This window comes from Myotis daubentonii, chromosome 21, assembly GCF_963259705.1.
Source record: "Myotis daubentonii chromosome 21, mMyoDau2.1, whole genome shotgun sequence".
NCBI lineage: Eukaryota > Metazoa > Chordata > Mammalia > Chiroptera > Vespertilionidae > Myotis > Myotis daubentonii.
Genome location: NC_081860.1, coordinates 1,165,022 through 1,181,063, shown reverse-complemented (window position 1 = coordinate 1,181,063; position 16,042 = coordinate 1,165,022). Strand labels below are relative to the sequence as shown.

The following is a 16,042-nucleotide window of genomic DNA, read 5'->3' as shown; positions in this document are numbered from 1 at the left end:
CTGACGAGCAGTGGCCAGGGGGCTGCGTGTGCAGTGGACGCCCGCGGGGGGGCCGGGGCTGGGCGCTGCGTGCGGGGCGCGGAGGCGGGACCCCGGGCTCCGGCCGGCCTCTTTGGGGCGGTCGATCGCGGGGCTCCAGCACTGTGATAGGGCACAGGCCAGGCTGAGGGAGCCCCCCCCCCCCCGACAGTGCACAAATTTCGTGCACCGGGCCTCTAGTAAGAATATATATTTTTTAAAATATATTTTATTGATTTTTTACAGAGAGGAAGGGAGAGGGATAGAGAGTCAGAAACATCGATGAGAGAGAAACATCGATCAGCTGCCTCCTGCACACTTCCCACTGGGGATGTGCCCGCAATCCAGGTACATGCCCTTGACCGGAATCGAACCCGGGACCCTTCAGTCTGCAGGCCGACGCTCTATCCACTGACCCACACCGGTCAGGGCAAGAATATATTTTTTTTTAAAAAAGAGAGAGAGGAGGAGGCCGCGGCACCAAGCTGTGGTCAGAGGGGACCCGCGAGGTCTGCTCTGAGGGCGGGAGGGTCCGGGAGGGAGACTGGATGCTGGGCCCTGGGACCCGGGAGGACAGGGGGGCAGAGGGGCGAGCGGTCACACTCGGGGGCAGAGCCGGCCGCAGGGGGATGGGCGGTGAGGTGAGGGCGGTCCCACCAGGGCAGGAGGAAGCAGAGGGGGAGGGGGCGCCCCAGGGCCCTGGGGGGAGGGGGCAGCAGAGGTGGTCACGCTCGCCCCGGGGCCCTGGGGGACGGTCCACAGGAGAGCTGTCCACGTGCTGCTCTGCGTCACGACCCCCCAGCCGCCTCCCCGCAGGTCCCCCCCAAACCGGGACCCCAGCAACCTTAACGCCCAGGGACAGAATCGGGGGCCGGCCCACCGTGCCGCTCGCCTACCGCTCGCCTACCACGTGCGGTCTACCAGCTGGGGAGCTGGCGTCCCCCCTAAATACGCAGGGGCCCAGGCATCCCTCTCCAAGTCCCCATCCCTGCCTGGTCCCCCCGCCCCCGCCTGGTGTCCCTCATCCCTGCCTGGTCCCCCCGTCCCCGCCTGGTCCCCCGTCCCCGCCTGGTCCCCCGTCCCTGCCTGGTCCCCCCATCCCCGCCTGGTCCCCCCGTCCCCGCCTGGTCCCCCTGCCCCCGCCTGGTCCCCCCTGCCCCCGCCTGGTGTCCCTCATCCCCGCCTGGTCCCCCCCGTCCCCGCCTGGTCCCCCGTCCCCGCCTGGTCCCCCCGTCCCCGCCTGGTCCCCCCGTCCCCGCCTGGTCCCCCCGTCCCCGCCTGGTCCCCCCTGCCCCCGCCTGGTGTCCCTCATCCCCGCCTGGTCCCCCCCGTCCCCGCCTGGTCCCCCGTCCCCGCCTGGTCCCCCCCGTCCCCGCCTGGTCCCCCCGTCCCCGCCTGGTCCCCCCGTCCCTGCCTGGTCCCCCCGTCCCCGCCTGGTCCCCCGTCCCTGCCCGCCGGCCTCACTCAGCAGCCAGAACTGTTTCCCAACCCGCCTCCCGTCCCCCCCTGCTCCCCCGCGGGGGACGCCCCAATGGCCGCCCTGAGGCCGGAACAAAGCCCCTTTCTTCCCTCGCACTCACTGGGAGGCCACCCCGGCCACGTGACTCCTCCGTCCCTGCCAGGGCCCCCACACAGACCCCGCCCCTGGGCGCACACCACCGGCTCCATCAATGACATGTTTAATCAGGTGGATGAGCCATTGAAAGAAGTAACGTCTGCCTCGGCCGGTGTCGCTCAGTGGATAGCGCGTCGGCCTGCGGGCCGAAGGGTCCCGGGTTCGAGTCCGGTCAAGGGCACGGACCTCGGTGGCAGGCTCCTCCCCGGCCCGGGCCCTGGTCAGGGCGCGTGCAGGAGGCAACCCATCGAGGTGTCTCTCTCCCATCGATGCTTCTCTCTGCCTCTCCCTCTCTCTTCCACTCTCTCTAAAAATCAATGGAAGAATTTCCTCCGGGGAGGATGAACAAAAATAGTAAGAATTAAATGAAAAAAAAACCAAAAACACGAAGGAATGAAATGTCTGGCCTGGGCCAATGAATGGAGAGGGGGGGCCATTCGCGGCCACGGGGGGGCGGGGGATGGAGGGGGAGGGGGAGGCCAGGGTGTGGTTTGCAGGGCTGGGGGACGGGGGTGTGGGTGCCCAGATGCCCGTGTGCCCGGCAGAAGGAAAGTGGGGGGCCAGCCCGGCCGGCGTGGCTCAGCGGTAGAGCGTCGACCTTGGAACCAGGAGGTCACGGTTCGGTTCCCGGTCAGGGCACAGGCCCGGGTGGCGGGCTCGGTCCCCAGTGGGGGGCCTGCAGGAGGCGGCCGGTCCATGATTCTCTCTCATCACGGATGTTTCTGTCTCTCTCTCCCTCTCCCTTCCTCTCTGAGATCAGTAAAAATATAGTTAAAAGAAAGTGGGGGGCAGTCGCCTGCCTAACGTTGTCCCTGCATTCGTGATGGGCTGGACACCCCGGAGACCAGCTATGCACCCCAGCGCCTTCTCTCCCCGGCACTGAGCGGGGGGCCCCTTTGTCAGGCAGCCGGGCACAGGGGGTGCTCGGGGAAGGCTGGCTGGACCCCAATAGAAGTTCTTTTATTTGTTGTGTTTTGTTGGGGTTTTTTTGGTTAATCCTCAACCATTGAGTTTTAGGGAGAGAGGAAGGGAGAGGGAGAGACAGAGAGAAACACCAATGTGAGAGACATATCCATGGGCTGCCTCCTGCACGCACCCCGACCAGGGCTCGGGAACCTGCAACCCAGGCCCGTCCCCTTGACCGGGAATCGAACCCGGGACCCTTCGGTCTGCAGGCGGGTGCTCTATCCACTGAACCACACCGGCCAGGGCTGGAAGTTTCCTTCTTCGTGCAAAATATTTCCTAAAAGAGAGTGACATGAGCCGGCAGACGTGTGCGCCCCTTTTACTCCTCGGGGGACGTGCAACCCGCCGAGCACAGCGGACGGGGGCAAAGGATCCAGGCGACTGCGGGCGAATCCAGCTGCTGAAATCGCGTGAGACCCAGACCCGGCCGGCCCCACCCTTGTCAAGCCCCGCCTGGCGGGGGGCGCAGCCTCAGGTCCCTGCTGATTGCTCGTTCAGGCTCATTAGGGGAAATCCGCCTCCGCTGTGGGCACTGCCATCTTTGCGATGGCGTGACGGTCAATTTGCATATTTCCTCTTTATTAGATGGGAATTTTTTTTAATTGATTTCACAGAAGAAGGAAGAGAGAAAGAGAAACATCTATGATGAGAGAGAATCATGGGTCGGCCGCCTCCTGCACACCCTCCACTGGGGATCGAGCCCGCAACCCAGGCCTGTGCCCTGACGGGGAATCGAACCCGGACCTCCTGGTTCCTAGGTCAACCACTGGGCCACACCAGCCGGGCAAACCTCCAGCATTTTCTAGAAATCAGAAATGCTGACAGTCCACCCCACAAAGAGGTGAAATAAATAACACAGAGACAGGGCACCCAAGATGCCGGGGGAGGAGGGGGCTCCGCGCTCTAGTCCGGAGCACAGAGGGGCCGGGGGCAATCGGCCGCCGCACAGTATCGGGGACCCATGCACCTGCAAGGAGGGGGTGTCAGAGGCCACAGGCGACGCGACCCCCACCCAGGACCCCGTGGCAACAGCTGGGGGCCAAACTGTACTTTTCCAGGAGCCCCGCCTCCCCCCGGGGTAACTGGCGGGACCCTGAGCTAAAACCCACACAGGGGACCCGGACGGGGCGGGTCGGGGGTGCCAACCCGGCTCCTGTCGCCTGAACAAGATGAGGGTGTGAGGACTCCAACCACACCTGCCACCACCTACACCAGTGACGGTGAACCTTTTGAGCTCGGCGTGCCAGCATTTGGAAAAACCCTAACTTAACTCTGGTGCCGTGTCACCTAGAGAAATGTTTTGATCTTTGCAACCAGAGTCAAACAAAGACTTCTATTTCTGATATTTATCTTGTTTAAATGCCACTGAACAAAGAAAAATCAACCCAAAAAATGAGTTTGCGTGTCACCTCTGACACGCGTGTCGTAGGTTCGCCATCGCTGGCCTAGACCCAGAGTGCAGGGGAGCCCGCTGGTGCCCGCCGTCCGTCCGCTGGGACCAGGGACCAGCGGGTGGGGTGGGGTGGAGAGGCGACAGGCCGTGACCTGTGCACCCCGTGTACGGAAGGACCCCCCGAAGTAAGTGTGCGTGCCTCCCGGTCCATCCGGCCGTGTTTGCCAAGCTCTTATTCTTTGCAAGGAAACCACCTCAGGGCAGAGGGGGTGTGGGGGGGAGGTTGGGGGGAGGGGGGAGGAGGGAGGGGTGCACAGGAGCAGCCGGAGGGGAGCTGGTGGCCAACCCAGCACGGAGCGCGGTCCAACCTGAATCCTCTCTCGGGCTCCAAGCCGGAGCCGGAGCCCTTGAGGCTCGACCTTTGCTCGAGATGCGGCCCGGCCGGCGTGGCTCAGCGGTTGAGCATCAACCTGTGAACCAGGAGGTCACAGGTTCGATTCCCGGTCAGGGCACATGCCAGGTTATGGGCTCCATCCCCAGTAGGGGGTGTCCAGGAGGCAGCCGATCCACGATTCCCTCTCATCATGGATGTTTCTCTCTCTCTCTTTCTCCCTCTCCCTTCCTCTCTGACATCAATGAAAATATACTAAAAACAAAAAAAGTTGTTGGAGATTCGCATGGGGCAGGGACACCACGCCCCACAGACCTGAGTGTTTAGTACCGGAGACTGGTCAGAAAGAGAGAGGATGGACGAGGGACAGGGGACGCCTCCAGGAACTTCGCTGTCATCAAACTCAAGATCTCCGGTACCTCGGCCAACGGAGGAATGACAGGGACATCCCTATCGATCGGGGCCGGGCGTTTTCCGATAAAAACAATCCTTCCAATAGCTGAGATGTGGACACAGCCCAAGTGCCCGTCAGCAGACGAGTGGGTCAAAAGCCGTGGTCCACCTACACCGTGGAATACTACGCAGCCATGAAAAAGGAGGCTCTCTCACCCGCGGACACGGCATGGAGGGACCTGGAGAGCATCGTGCTAAGTGACATAAGCCAGTCAGAGAAAGACACGGGTCCCATGGTCTCACTCCTATGTGGAATCTAAGGAACAAGATAAACTGATGAACAAAATAGATCCAGAGACAGGGGAGCATGGAACAGAGGGCGGAACCTCAGAGGGAAGGCGGGGGCGGGAGGTGATCAACCAAAGACCTTGTGTGCACGTATGCACGGGCCATGGACGCAGACAATAGGGGGGTGAAGGCCTGGGGTGGGGGGTGGGGATGGGCTGGAGGGGTCTATGGGGGGACAGGGGACTTCCGTAATACGTTCAATAATGAAGACTTAAATAAGTAAATGAATGAAATGATACAAAGCCTAGTACGACCGGAACAGCACCAGAACGAAAAAACAACAATGCCACCTTGCAGTGCACCCTGGAGGCCTCCCACAGATCACCCAGCCGGCAGGCGCCCCCGTATTCATTCCGCAGCTCACAGACAAGGGAGTGGTCGAAACAGCTTCGGACAGGTGAATGGGTGTGTGTGTGTGTGTCTGTGTGTGTGTGTACTAGAGGCCCAGTGCACAAATTTTGTCCCCACCGGGCGTCCCTCAGCCCAGATTGCGAGAGGGCACAGGCCAGGCCGAGGGACCCCACCGGTGCACGATCAGGGCCAGAGAGGGACGCGGGAGGTTGGCCAGCTGGGGAGGGACCTAGGGAGGGCTCCAGGGCGTGTCCAGCCCATCTTGCTCAGTCCCAATCGGCTGGACCCCAGCAGCAAGCTAACCTACCGGTCAGAGTGTGTGCCCCCTGGTGGTCAGGGCACGTCATAGCAACTGGTGGACCGGTTGACTGTCTGCCCCCTGGTGGTCAGGGCATGTCATAGCGAGTGCCTGAGCGGGCCTTAGCCTATCATTAGCATATTACGCTTTGATTGGTTGAACAGTCGACCGGTCGACCAGACACTTAGCATATTGGGCTTTTATTAGATAGGATGTGCACAGTAGGTCCTCAGGTTACCGCAGAGATCCGTTCCTACGGCGACGTAATGCGATTTTCGCCGTAAGTCGGAACCCACCTACATAAGCACCTGCGTCACTCACACGGCACACGTACACAGCAGTCGTGAAGGGAAACAGTAAAAAAAAATGTAAAAGAAAGAAAACACTTCCTGACCTTTCCTTGCGGTAAATAAATAACAGAAAACGTAAAGCACATACGTACGCCCATACGCCGAAACGACGGAACGTCTTTTATTTAATAAATAAATGGGAGATGGCGACGTAACCACGAAACGACGTGCGTCGAGTCTGACGTCACCCGAGGGCTGCCTGTACGTTACGTAACCTGCCTCCGGGACTTCACCCCTGTTTCCAAGATAAACCTATCGGGCCAGCGGTTCTCAACCTGTGGGCCGCGACCCCCTTGGGGGTCGAACGCCCCTTTCACAGGGGTCGCCTAAGACCGTCGGAAAACGCACATATCATTACGTATTGTTTCTGTGATTGATCACTGTGCTTGCATGACGTTCAGTTTGTAACCATGAAATCGGGGGTCCCCACAGCATGAGGAGCCGTATTAAAGGGCCGCGGCGTGAGGAAGGTTGAGAACCGCTGTATCGGACTAAACCACCTGAGCTTGCGTCACTTTTTCTGACGTGACACGTCAACCCACCCACCTGTGACTGGTGCCGAGGCAGCTGGAAGGTTGAAACTGCAGGGTCGTCATAGCAACCCTGCCCAGCTGTTTTCTCGAACCCCGTCCTGGCACCCCCTCAGCGTTCTGGACAGGGAACCCCAGTTTGTTCTTGCAAGACTCACTACTGCCCGGCCGGCAGGGCTCCGTGGTCGAGTGACGACCCAGGAACCAGGAGGTCATGGGTTCGATTCCTGCTCAGGGCACAGGCCCAGGTTGTGGGCTCAATCCCCGGTGTGGGGCGTGCAGGAGGCGGCCGATCCGTGATTCTCTCTCACCATGGATGTTTCTCTCTCTCTCCCTTCCTCTCTGACATCAATAAAAATACATTTTTTTAAATGTTCTCATTTTGGTTTCAAGTTAGCTTTCGTTCTTTCTTTTTAAATAAATTTTATTGATTTTTTACAGAGAGGAAGGGAGAGGGACAGAGAGTTAGAAACATCCATCAGCTGCCTCCTGCACGCCCCCTACTGGGGATGTGCCCACAACCAAGGCACATGCCCTTGACCGGAATCGAACCCGGGACCCTTCAGTCCGCAGGCCGACGCTCTATCCACTAAACCACACCGGCCAGGGCTACAGATACATTTCTTAAAAAGAAAGAAAAAGACTCATTTCTGTCATGGAAGCATCTTTCTCAGGCTCCTCACCCCTGTGCTCCCTCGCCCCCCTTCCCATAACCCTCACCCCAAACCTAAGCGGGGCCACAGGTGAGCCCCCCACTGCCCAGGGTGCTGTCCTTTCTCTCTCTTCCACGCAGGGCCGCCAAGTCGCACCTCCCGCACCTGCCTCGTCTTCCGTCCCCGGACACCCGGACACGCGGACTCCGGGACACGCGGACACCCGGACACGTGGACACCCGGACATGCAGACACCTGGACACGGCTGACATGTGAACCTCCCGGAACCGGGCCAAGGGGCTCCCTGTCCGGTGCCATGCGGAGGGGCCTGTCCTTCAACCTTCCCGCTGCTCACACATCACAGCCCCCGAGACCCGCCACCCCCCAGAGTCTGTGGGACCCAGCCGCTCCCTCCTGTATTGGGGCACCCCAACCCCTCACGCCAGCTGGTCCACCTGCACCTCCCTGCCCCCCCTGCCTCCCCCACCCGCGCCCCCGTGACTCCCCACCCAACACCTCCCTGTCCCTCCCAACCGTGCCTCCCAGGCCCCCCACCTACCTGTCCCCCAACCCGCGCTCCCCATCCCTCCCCCCACGCCTCCCTGTCCCCCCACTTGCAGCCCCCTGCCTCCCTGTCCTTCCATCCACACCTCCCTGTCCCCACGTACCTGCCCCTCCCACCCGCGCCCCCCGTCCCCCCCTCCCACCTGCAAGTCCCCTCAGCCCCCGGCTCTGCAGGTCACACCCCCAAGTCCCTCCAAGTCCAGGCCTCACAGTTCATCTCCACAAACTCCCAACTGCTTCCCTGCAGGGACGGCCCCCCCCCAAACCCGCGCCCGGCCTCTGCGCCCCGCGCCCCCCGCCCCAGGGCCTGGCGCCGGGCCCCCGCCAGCAGGGACCACGCACCACCCGCAAAGGGCAGCGGTGCCCGGAGGCGCTTCCGGCGGTAACAGGTGACGGCGCCCGCGGCCCCCCAGCTCCCCATCCCCGGACTCGCGGGAAGGAGCAGGGGGCGCGGCCCTGGGGGCCGAGGACAGAACCCCAGGCGGCCGAGGGGGGGGGGGACCCGGACCCCCGGACCCCTGGACCCGCCAGGACGCTGCGCGCTGGGGCTGTGCGCGCGGAAGCCGGGTGGGGGGGCGCGCAGCGGCGGGTGGTGAGGGCGCAGGAGGCCCGGGACCGAGAACCGGGGACCGGGGACCGGGGACCGAGGACCGGGGACCGGGAACCGGGGACCGGGGACCGGGGACCGGGAACCGGGGACCGAGGACCGGGGATCGAGGACCGGGAACCGAGGACCGGGGATCGAGGACCGGGGATCGAGGACCGGGGACCGAGGACCGGGGACCGGGAACCGGGGACCGAGGACCGGGGACCGGGGACCGGGGACCGGGGACCGGGGATCGAGGGCCGGGGACCGAGGACCGAGAACCGGGGAGCCGGCCGAGCGGAGACTGGGGCCGCCCCGCCGGGTCCCGGCTCCAAACTTTCCCTCCCCCGCGCCGCCCGGGTCCCCGCGCCGAGGACAGAGGCGGGGCCCGCGGGGAGGGAGACGCGGTGCGGGGCCGAGGTTGCGCGGGGACCGCCGCCCCCCGCCCCCGCCGCCCGCCCCGCCCGGCCCCCTACTCACCCGGAGGGTTGGCGGCCGCGGGGGTGGCCATGGCGCGGGGGCGCGGGGACGCGGGGTCCTGCGCGCGGAGCCGGGCGGCGCCACACAAAGGCCGGCAGCTCCGCGCCCCGCGCGCCTCGCCGGGTCCCGCCTTTGTCGCGTGCGGCGCGGGGGGCGCGGGTCGGGCCGTAAAACCGCGAGACTTGGGGCCGCGGCGGGCGCCCCGCGCTGGGGGCCGGGCTGCGGGAGGCGCAGGTGCTGCGCGCGGGGCCGGGACGCGCACGCGCCGCGCAGCCCTCGCCACGCCCACGCCCGGGGTGCGGGGGGGCGGGGGGGGTCCGGTCCCGGGCGCACGGAGCGCTGTCCCCACGCGCCCCCTTCCCCCCTCCCGTGCAGCCGGGGCGCAGCGTGGGAGCCCCCCTCCCCGCGTCCGGATGCACCCACTGCGCACCCAGCACCCAGGCCCCCTGCACGCGGGACCGCCCCGCACAGGCAGCGCCCGGGGGTGGCCTGCAGGGGAGCCCCCAGTTCTGGGTTCTCCTCGCTGGGGGGCCGGGGCGGGCTATTTGGTGCCGTCGCCTTCCTGACACCACCCCGTGGAGACGTTTAAACCGAAGATGGAGCCCGGCCGGTGTGGCTCAGTGGTTCGAGCATCGCCCTAGGAGCCAGGAGGTCAGGGCACCTCCCGGGTTTGCGGGCTCCATCCCCAGTGGGGGGCGTGCAGGAGGCAGCGGATCAGTGATTCTCTCTCTCTCATGGATGTTTCTCTCTCCCTCTCCCTTCCTCTCTGACATCAATAAAAATATTTTTTAAAAAATAAAATGAAAAATGTACAATGGGTTGATCTGCTTCACCCGCTGAGGTGGGGCTGCAGCGAGCTGGACGGGGTGCGTTCCTGCCAGACTCTGGGGTCCCTGCGAGACACCGTGGCTCTGGGGCAGGAAACCGCACCCCATGAGGGTTACCTGGGAGAATGAGCCCCCCCTCAAGGTGGGACCCAGGGGGTGCCCCCTAACACGGGTGTGCTCACAAAAGCACCAGATGGTCCCAGATCCTCCCGAAGAAGAATTCAGGGGAGGGGGAGAGAGGCATAACATTTAGGGATTTTGGGGTTTTTTTAAGATATTTTTATTGATCTCAGAGAGGAAGAGAGAGAGAGAGAGAGAGAGAGAGAGAGAGAGAGAGAGAGAGAGAAACATCCATGTTGAGGGAATCATGGATCAGCCGCCTCCTGCACGCCCCCCACTGGGGATGGAGCCCGCCACCCGGGCCTGTGCCCTGACCGGGAATCGAACCTGGGACCTCCTGGTTCCTGGGTGGACGCTCACCACTGAGCCACGCCGGCTGGCTGGCCTGGCAGGAGACTTCTTAAGGAACCTGCAAGAGGAGGCCCCACGCCCTCACTCCACTTCCAAGAAGGTAAAACCGGCCTGGGGAGAGCTGGCTCCCCCCGCCCCCGCAGCTCCCTTTACCGCCCTGCACCCCTGAAGTTCTGTCTGGGGTTGGGGGGCGTCTACAACAGCCCCGGCACCCCTGCACCCCCACCGCCACCGCCCCCCCCCGGATCTGTCCGTTCTCCTGCTTGCACACCCCTCTGAGGTCAGCAAGTTCTTCTCCTCCCTGCGTGCAAATCCCCGCACAAATGGCTTTGCAGTGTCCCCGCCGGAGTCCGCCTCGCTGTGCCGCTGCGGTAAGCCATCAACAGGCCTGAATGTTCACAGAGGAGGACGCCTCCTCCCGGCAGCCCCCCGTGACTGCACCTCAGAGGTCCAACGGCCTTTGACCTCCCCCAGCTCCGCCCGCAGAGGTCGCAGACAAGGGCACAGAGGCTCAGGGCCCAGAGGTGACCTCCCCAAGGTCACGCAGCCCCATAGCTGGGCGGGACTTCAAACTGGGACTGGGCGGCCGGGTGGGGTGGGGGTGCAGAGGGATGGAGAAGGGGGGGTTGGGCAGCCTCTCTCTCTCTCTCTCTCTCTCTCTCTCTCTCTCTCTCTCTCTCTCCTCTCGGTGTTACTTCGGTAAATACCCAGGAACCTCATTAGGGATGGGAGCCCCCCCTAAGTCAACAGTCTGGGTTAGCCATTGCTGCCTGCCGCGGGCGGGCAAGCGGGGACACAGCCCCCTGGGCCCCTGCTATTAGGGGAGCCGGCAGACTGTGACCGAGTGCAGGCTGTGGAATGCCACTCAACAACCTACAGATCTTTTATATTCCAGGGTTGGATGTTGAGTTTGGAGCTGAGATTTGCATTTAAAAAAGATTAGCCCAGACCTACTGGGCCCAGAACATGTGATTCTGGGCACGGGATGACGGGGGCTGCCAGGCAGCCACAGGGGGTGCGGGGACCGTCACCTCAAACCTGATCCATACCCTCCCCCCCTTTTTTTATTGATGAGAGAGAGGGAGGGAGGGAGGGAAGGAGAAAGAGACGCCCTGGCTGGTGTTGCTCAGTGGATAGAGCGTCGGCCTGTGGACTGAAGGGTCCCGGGTTCGATTCCTGGTCAAGGGCACAGGCCCAGGTTGCGAGCTTGATCCCCAGTAGCAGGTGCACGGGAGGCAGCTGATCCATGATTCTCTCTCATCATGGATGTTTCTCTCTCCCTCTCCCTTCCTCTCTAAAATCAATAAAAATATTTTTTTAAAAGATAAATAAAAACATATTTTTTTTAAAAAGAAAGGAAAGAGAGAGAGAGAAACAATGATTTCTTGTTCCACTTACTTATGCATTTTCACTGGTTGCTTCTTGTATGTGCCCTGACCGGGGACCAAACCCACAACCTGAGCCTATCCGGGACCACACAGCTCTAACCCAGGGAGCCAGGCCCTCAGAGCCCTTACGTGTTTATTTTGTTGTGGATGCGAATCCTCCCCCGAGGGTATTTTCCCATGGATGTTTTTAGAGAGCGTGGAAGGGAGGGGGAGAGACACACAGAGAGAGAAACATCGGTGGGAGAGATGGGGGCCGGGATCAAGCCTGCAACCCGGGCACGGGCCCTGGATCGGAATCGAACCCGGGACCTTTCCGTCCGAGGGCCGACACTCTATCCGCTGAGCCACACGGGCCAGGGCGCCTCGTATCCCTGTGATAGGAGAGAGGAGACTTCCATTGTGTAATGTGCCATCACCCAGGAATTTTTACCTTCCCTTCACTCTGAGGGCCAGAGACCAGGAATGGAAGCGTGACGAAAATCGTGCACTGAGGTGGGGGGGGGTGTCCCTCAGCCCAGCCTGCACCCCCTCCCAGTCCGGGAGCCCTTGGGGGATGTCCGCAGGGAGCGGGCCTAAGCCGGCAGTCGGACATCCTTAGCGCTGCCACGGAGGAGGGAGAGGCTCCCGCCACGGCCGCTGCGCTCCACAGCCGTGAGCCCGGCTTCTGGCTGAGCGCCGTTCCCCCTGTGGGAGCGCACTGGCCACCAAGGGGCAGCACCTGTGTTTGAGCGTCTGCCCCCTGCTGGCCAGTGCACATCATAGCGACCGGTCGATTTGCATATTAGCCTTTTATTATATAGGATTGATTTCGGACAGGAAGGGAGAGGGAGAGAGAGATAGAAACATCCACGATGAGAGAGAATCCTGGATCGGCTGCCTCCTGCACGCCCCACACTGGGGATCAAGCCCACAACTCGGGCAGGTGCCCTTGACAGGGAATCGAACCGTGACCTCCTGGTTCACAGGTCGACAATGCTCAACCACGGAGCCACGCCGGCCGGCCGTGGCCGTTTTTTGATCCGGCCTACTTTGTGAAGAAAGGCCGCAGGTGTGGACTCATTCAGATTTTTAATGGATAACAGGGTTCCTGTGTGTATTAACCCACTTACCACACCGGCCTCACAAACTGCGATAACTTTTCCCCCAGGGGCATAAAAGTCTCCGGGCGTATTAGCCGTTAATGCTAACCCTGCGCTCACGTGGCCTTTTCCCATGTTCTATACAAAGAAGGGGTTGTTGCTTAAAAAATGCCAAGTGAGCCCTGACCGGTGTGGCTCAGCGGAGACAGCGTCGGCCTGCGGACTGAAGGGTCCCGGGTTCGATTCCAGTCAAGGGCATGTACCTTGGTTGTGGGCACATCCCCAGTGGGGGGTGTGCAGGAGGCAGCCTATCGATGTTTCTGTCTCATCGATGTTTCTAACTCTCTATCCCTCTCCCTTCCTCTCTGTAAAAAAATCAATAAAATATATTAAAAAAAAAAAAAGCCAAGTGAGTGAATGAATGGGGTCGGTGAATGACTCATCTCTCTCTCTCCACGGTGCATCTGACATTCCTTGGGCATACGGATACAGGCGGCTAGACCAAGTTCATTACCCAGCCAACTGGCCCGGGACCGCTCGGTCATTAGCATACAAATGAGCACAAGCAAGAGCCAGGTGCCCAGGCCACCCCTCCCTGGAACAGCAGTCGTGTTTCTGACAAAGAACATTTATTTGGGCAACACGCAATCTAAGTCGTGGGGGTGGAAGGGGGTAGATTTGGGGCTTTTGAATATTGACCGCCTTTCAACACAGGCCTGGAATTTTATTTTTTATTTTTATTTTTTTAAAATATATTTTATTGATTTTTTACAGAGAGGAAGGGAGAGAGATAGAGAGTTAGAAACATCGATGAGAGAGAAACATCGATCAGCTGCCTCCTGCACATCTCCCACCGGAGATGTACCGCAACCCAGGTACATGCCCTTGACCGGAATCGAACCCGGGACCTTTCAGTCCGCAGGCCGACGCTCTATTCACTGAGCCAAACCGGTTTAGGCAAGGCCTGGAATTTTAGAGGTGAACCCTAAACGCCATCAAGTACAGCCCGGCCGGCGTGGCTCAGTGGTTGAGTGTCGACCTGTGAACCAGGAGGTCAGGGTTCGATTCCCAGTCAGGGCACATGTCAGGAATGCAGGCTCCATCCCCAGTGGGGGGCGTGCAGGAGGCAGCCGATCCGTGATTCTCTCTCAACATGGATGTTTCTATCTCTTACTTTCCCTCTCCCTTCCTCTCTGAAACCAATAAAAAATATTTTAAAAACAAAACCAATATAAAATATGCAAATCGACCGAACGGTGGAACGACCGCTCACTATGACGCGCACTGACCACCAGGTGACAGGCTCACGGCTGGCGAGCGCAGCGGCATTGGAGGGAGCCTCCCACCTCCACACACGGGAATGAGCCTAAGCCAGTGGTCGGCAAACTCATTCGTCAACAGACCCAAATGTCAACAGCACAACGATTGAAATTTCTTTTGAGAGCCAAATTTTTTAAACTTAAACTCTATAGGTAGGTACATTGTGATTCGCTTAATGAGGGTCCTCCTAAGGCTTTGGAAGAGCCACACTCAAGGGGCCAAAGAGCCGCACGTGGCTCTCGAGCCGCAGTTTGCCGACCACTGGCCTAAGCCATCCGTCGGACATCCCCCGAGGGCTCCCAGACTGGGAGAGGGCGCAGGCCGAGCTGAGGGACATCCCCTGCCCCCGCCCCAGTGCACAAATTTCATGCACTGGGCCTCTAGGAAATAAATAAAATACAAATCGATAAATTGTTCTTTTTAAAAAAATAACTTGTGCAATATGCAATTACGACAGCGCAGGATGAGAGGTGCTACCTGAACTCAGAGGACGAGGGAGCCACTCACCCGCCTACCTGCCCTCGCTGGGCGAGCGTCCAGTGAAAACTGTACGGCTGACCCCTTATAAGTAAGCCTGTGGGCTAAGAGTCTCTCTCACACGGAGAAGGAAAGAGAAGCCGGAGGAGGTGAGATGAGTGAAACTTCTCAGGACACACACAGCCTCTAAGGCCGTGATGGGGAACCTATGACACGCGAACTCATTTTTTTGGTTGATTTTTCTTTGTTAAATGGCATTTAAATATATAAAATAAATACCAAAAATATAAGTCTTGCCGAAACCGGTTTGGCTCGGTGGATAGAGCGTCGGCCTGCGGACTGGAGGGTCCCAGATTCGATTCCGGTCAAGGGCATGTACCTGGGTGGCGGGCACATCCCCAGTGGGGGATGTGCAGGAGGCAGCTGATCGATGTTTCTCTCTCATCGATGTTTCTAACTCTCTATCCCTCTCCCTTCCTCTCTGTAAAAAATCAATAAAATATATTTTTAAAAAAAAAAAAAATATATATATATAAGCCTTTGTTTGACTATGGTTGCAAAGACCCAAAAAATTTCTCTAGGTGACACGGCACCAGAGTTAAGTTAGGGCTTTTCAAAATGCTGGCACGCCGAGCTCAAAAGGTTCGCCGTCACTGCTCTAAGGCAAGCATGTCAAACCCGTGGCCCGCGGGCCGCATGCGGCCCACAATGTGTATTTTTTTTTTTTTTTTTCACAATGTGTATTTTTGTGGCCCAGCCACTGTAACGGTGTGTAAGAAAGGTTTTAGTAAAAAGTTCATCCCTTATTTTTTACAATGTCCTGTTGTACGTCATTATGGACAACGAGCTACAGGGTTCGCTAATGGCTGATGACCGTCATCGTGTTGCATTCGCGTCCCTCACGCGCCTCACGCGCGGGCGCACCGTCTCTCCCCACTGACACCGGCAGCGAAGGTTCCAGCAGCCGGTGGCCCCGTCCTCGGTCTGGGACTGACCTGCTTGGTGAGGCAACAGGAAATACCTCGCTTCCGGAGAACGAGAGAAATGGGTTTATCTGCGTGACGCTGATCCATTTGTGCAGGGACTCAGGGTCTGGTGAGTTCATGTCCAAGGAAACGTATTAATTTCTATTAAAACGTTCTATTCCTTTAGGTGAGCGGTGACGCATTTATCTCAGCCCTTTGCATTCAGCACGGCTCCATCGAGATAAACCTGCGTTTCTATGAAAACGGAAGCTTTTGTCTTTTTGCGGCCACGTCCACGCAAACGGTGTTCATCTGGCCCGTGTTCGCCTCTGAGCGTGACACGCTCGCTCTAAGCCAGCGGTTCTCAACCTCCCCACGCCGCGGCCCTTTCACGCGGCTCCTCGCGTTGTGGGGACCCCTGATTTCATGGTTACAAATTGAACGTCATGAAAGCATAGCGATTCATCACAGAAACAGTATGTAATTATAGACGTGTTTTCCGACGGTCTTAGGCGACCCCTGTGAAAGGGGCGTTCGACCCCCAGGTTGAGAACCGCTGCTCTAAGCGCAGGCCCGGCT

General features: G+C 60.0%; 1 protein-coding gene across 3 annotated transcripts in view; it reads right to left on the bottom strand.

The window, feature by feature from the left end:
* Positions 1–9,143, bottom strand: part of ARNT2 (aryl hydrocarbon receptor nuclear translocator 2) — a 173,021-nt gene extending 163,878 nt beyond the window's left edge. For 2 of the 3 annotated variants that reach the window (XR_009450297.1, XM_059677968.1), the window contains exon 1: positions 8,937–9,142. Coding sequence is in view for 2 of the 3 variants with exons in the window: in XM_059677968.1 (XP_059533951.1) it covers positions 8,937–8,967 (31 nt within the window). In the remaining variant the exon portion in view is untranslated. Of the gene's footprint in view, positions 1–8,936 lie in introns of all 3 variants that reach the window. The other variant, XM_059677969.1, reaches the window with a different exon arrangement.
* Between the last annotated feature and the right edge of the window lie 6,899 nt (positions 9,144–16,042).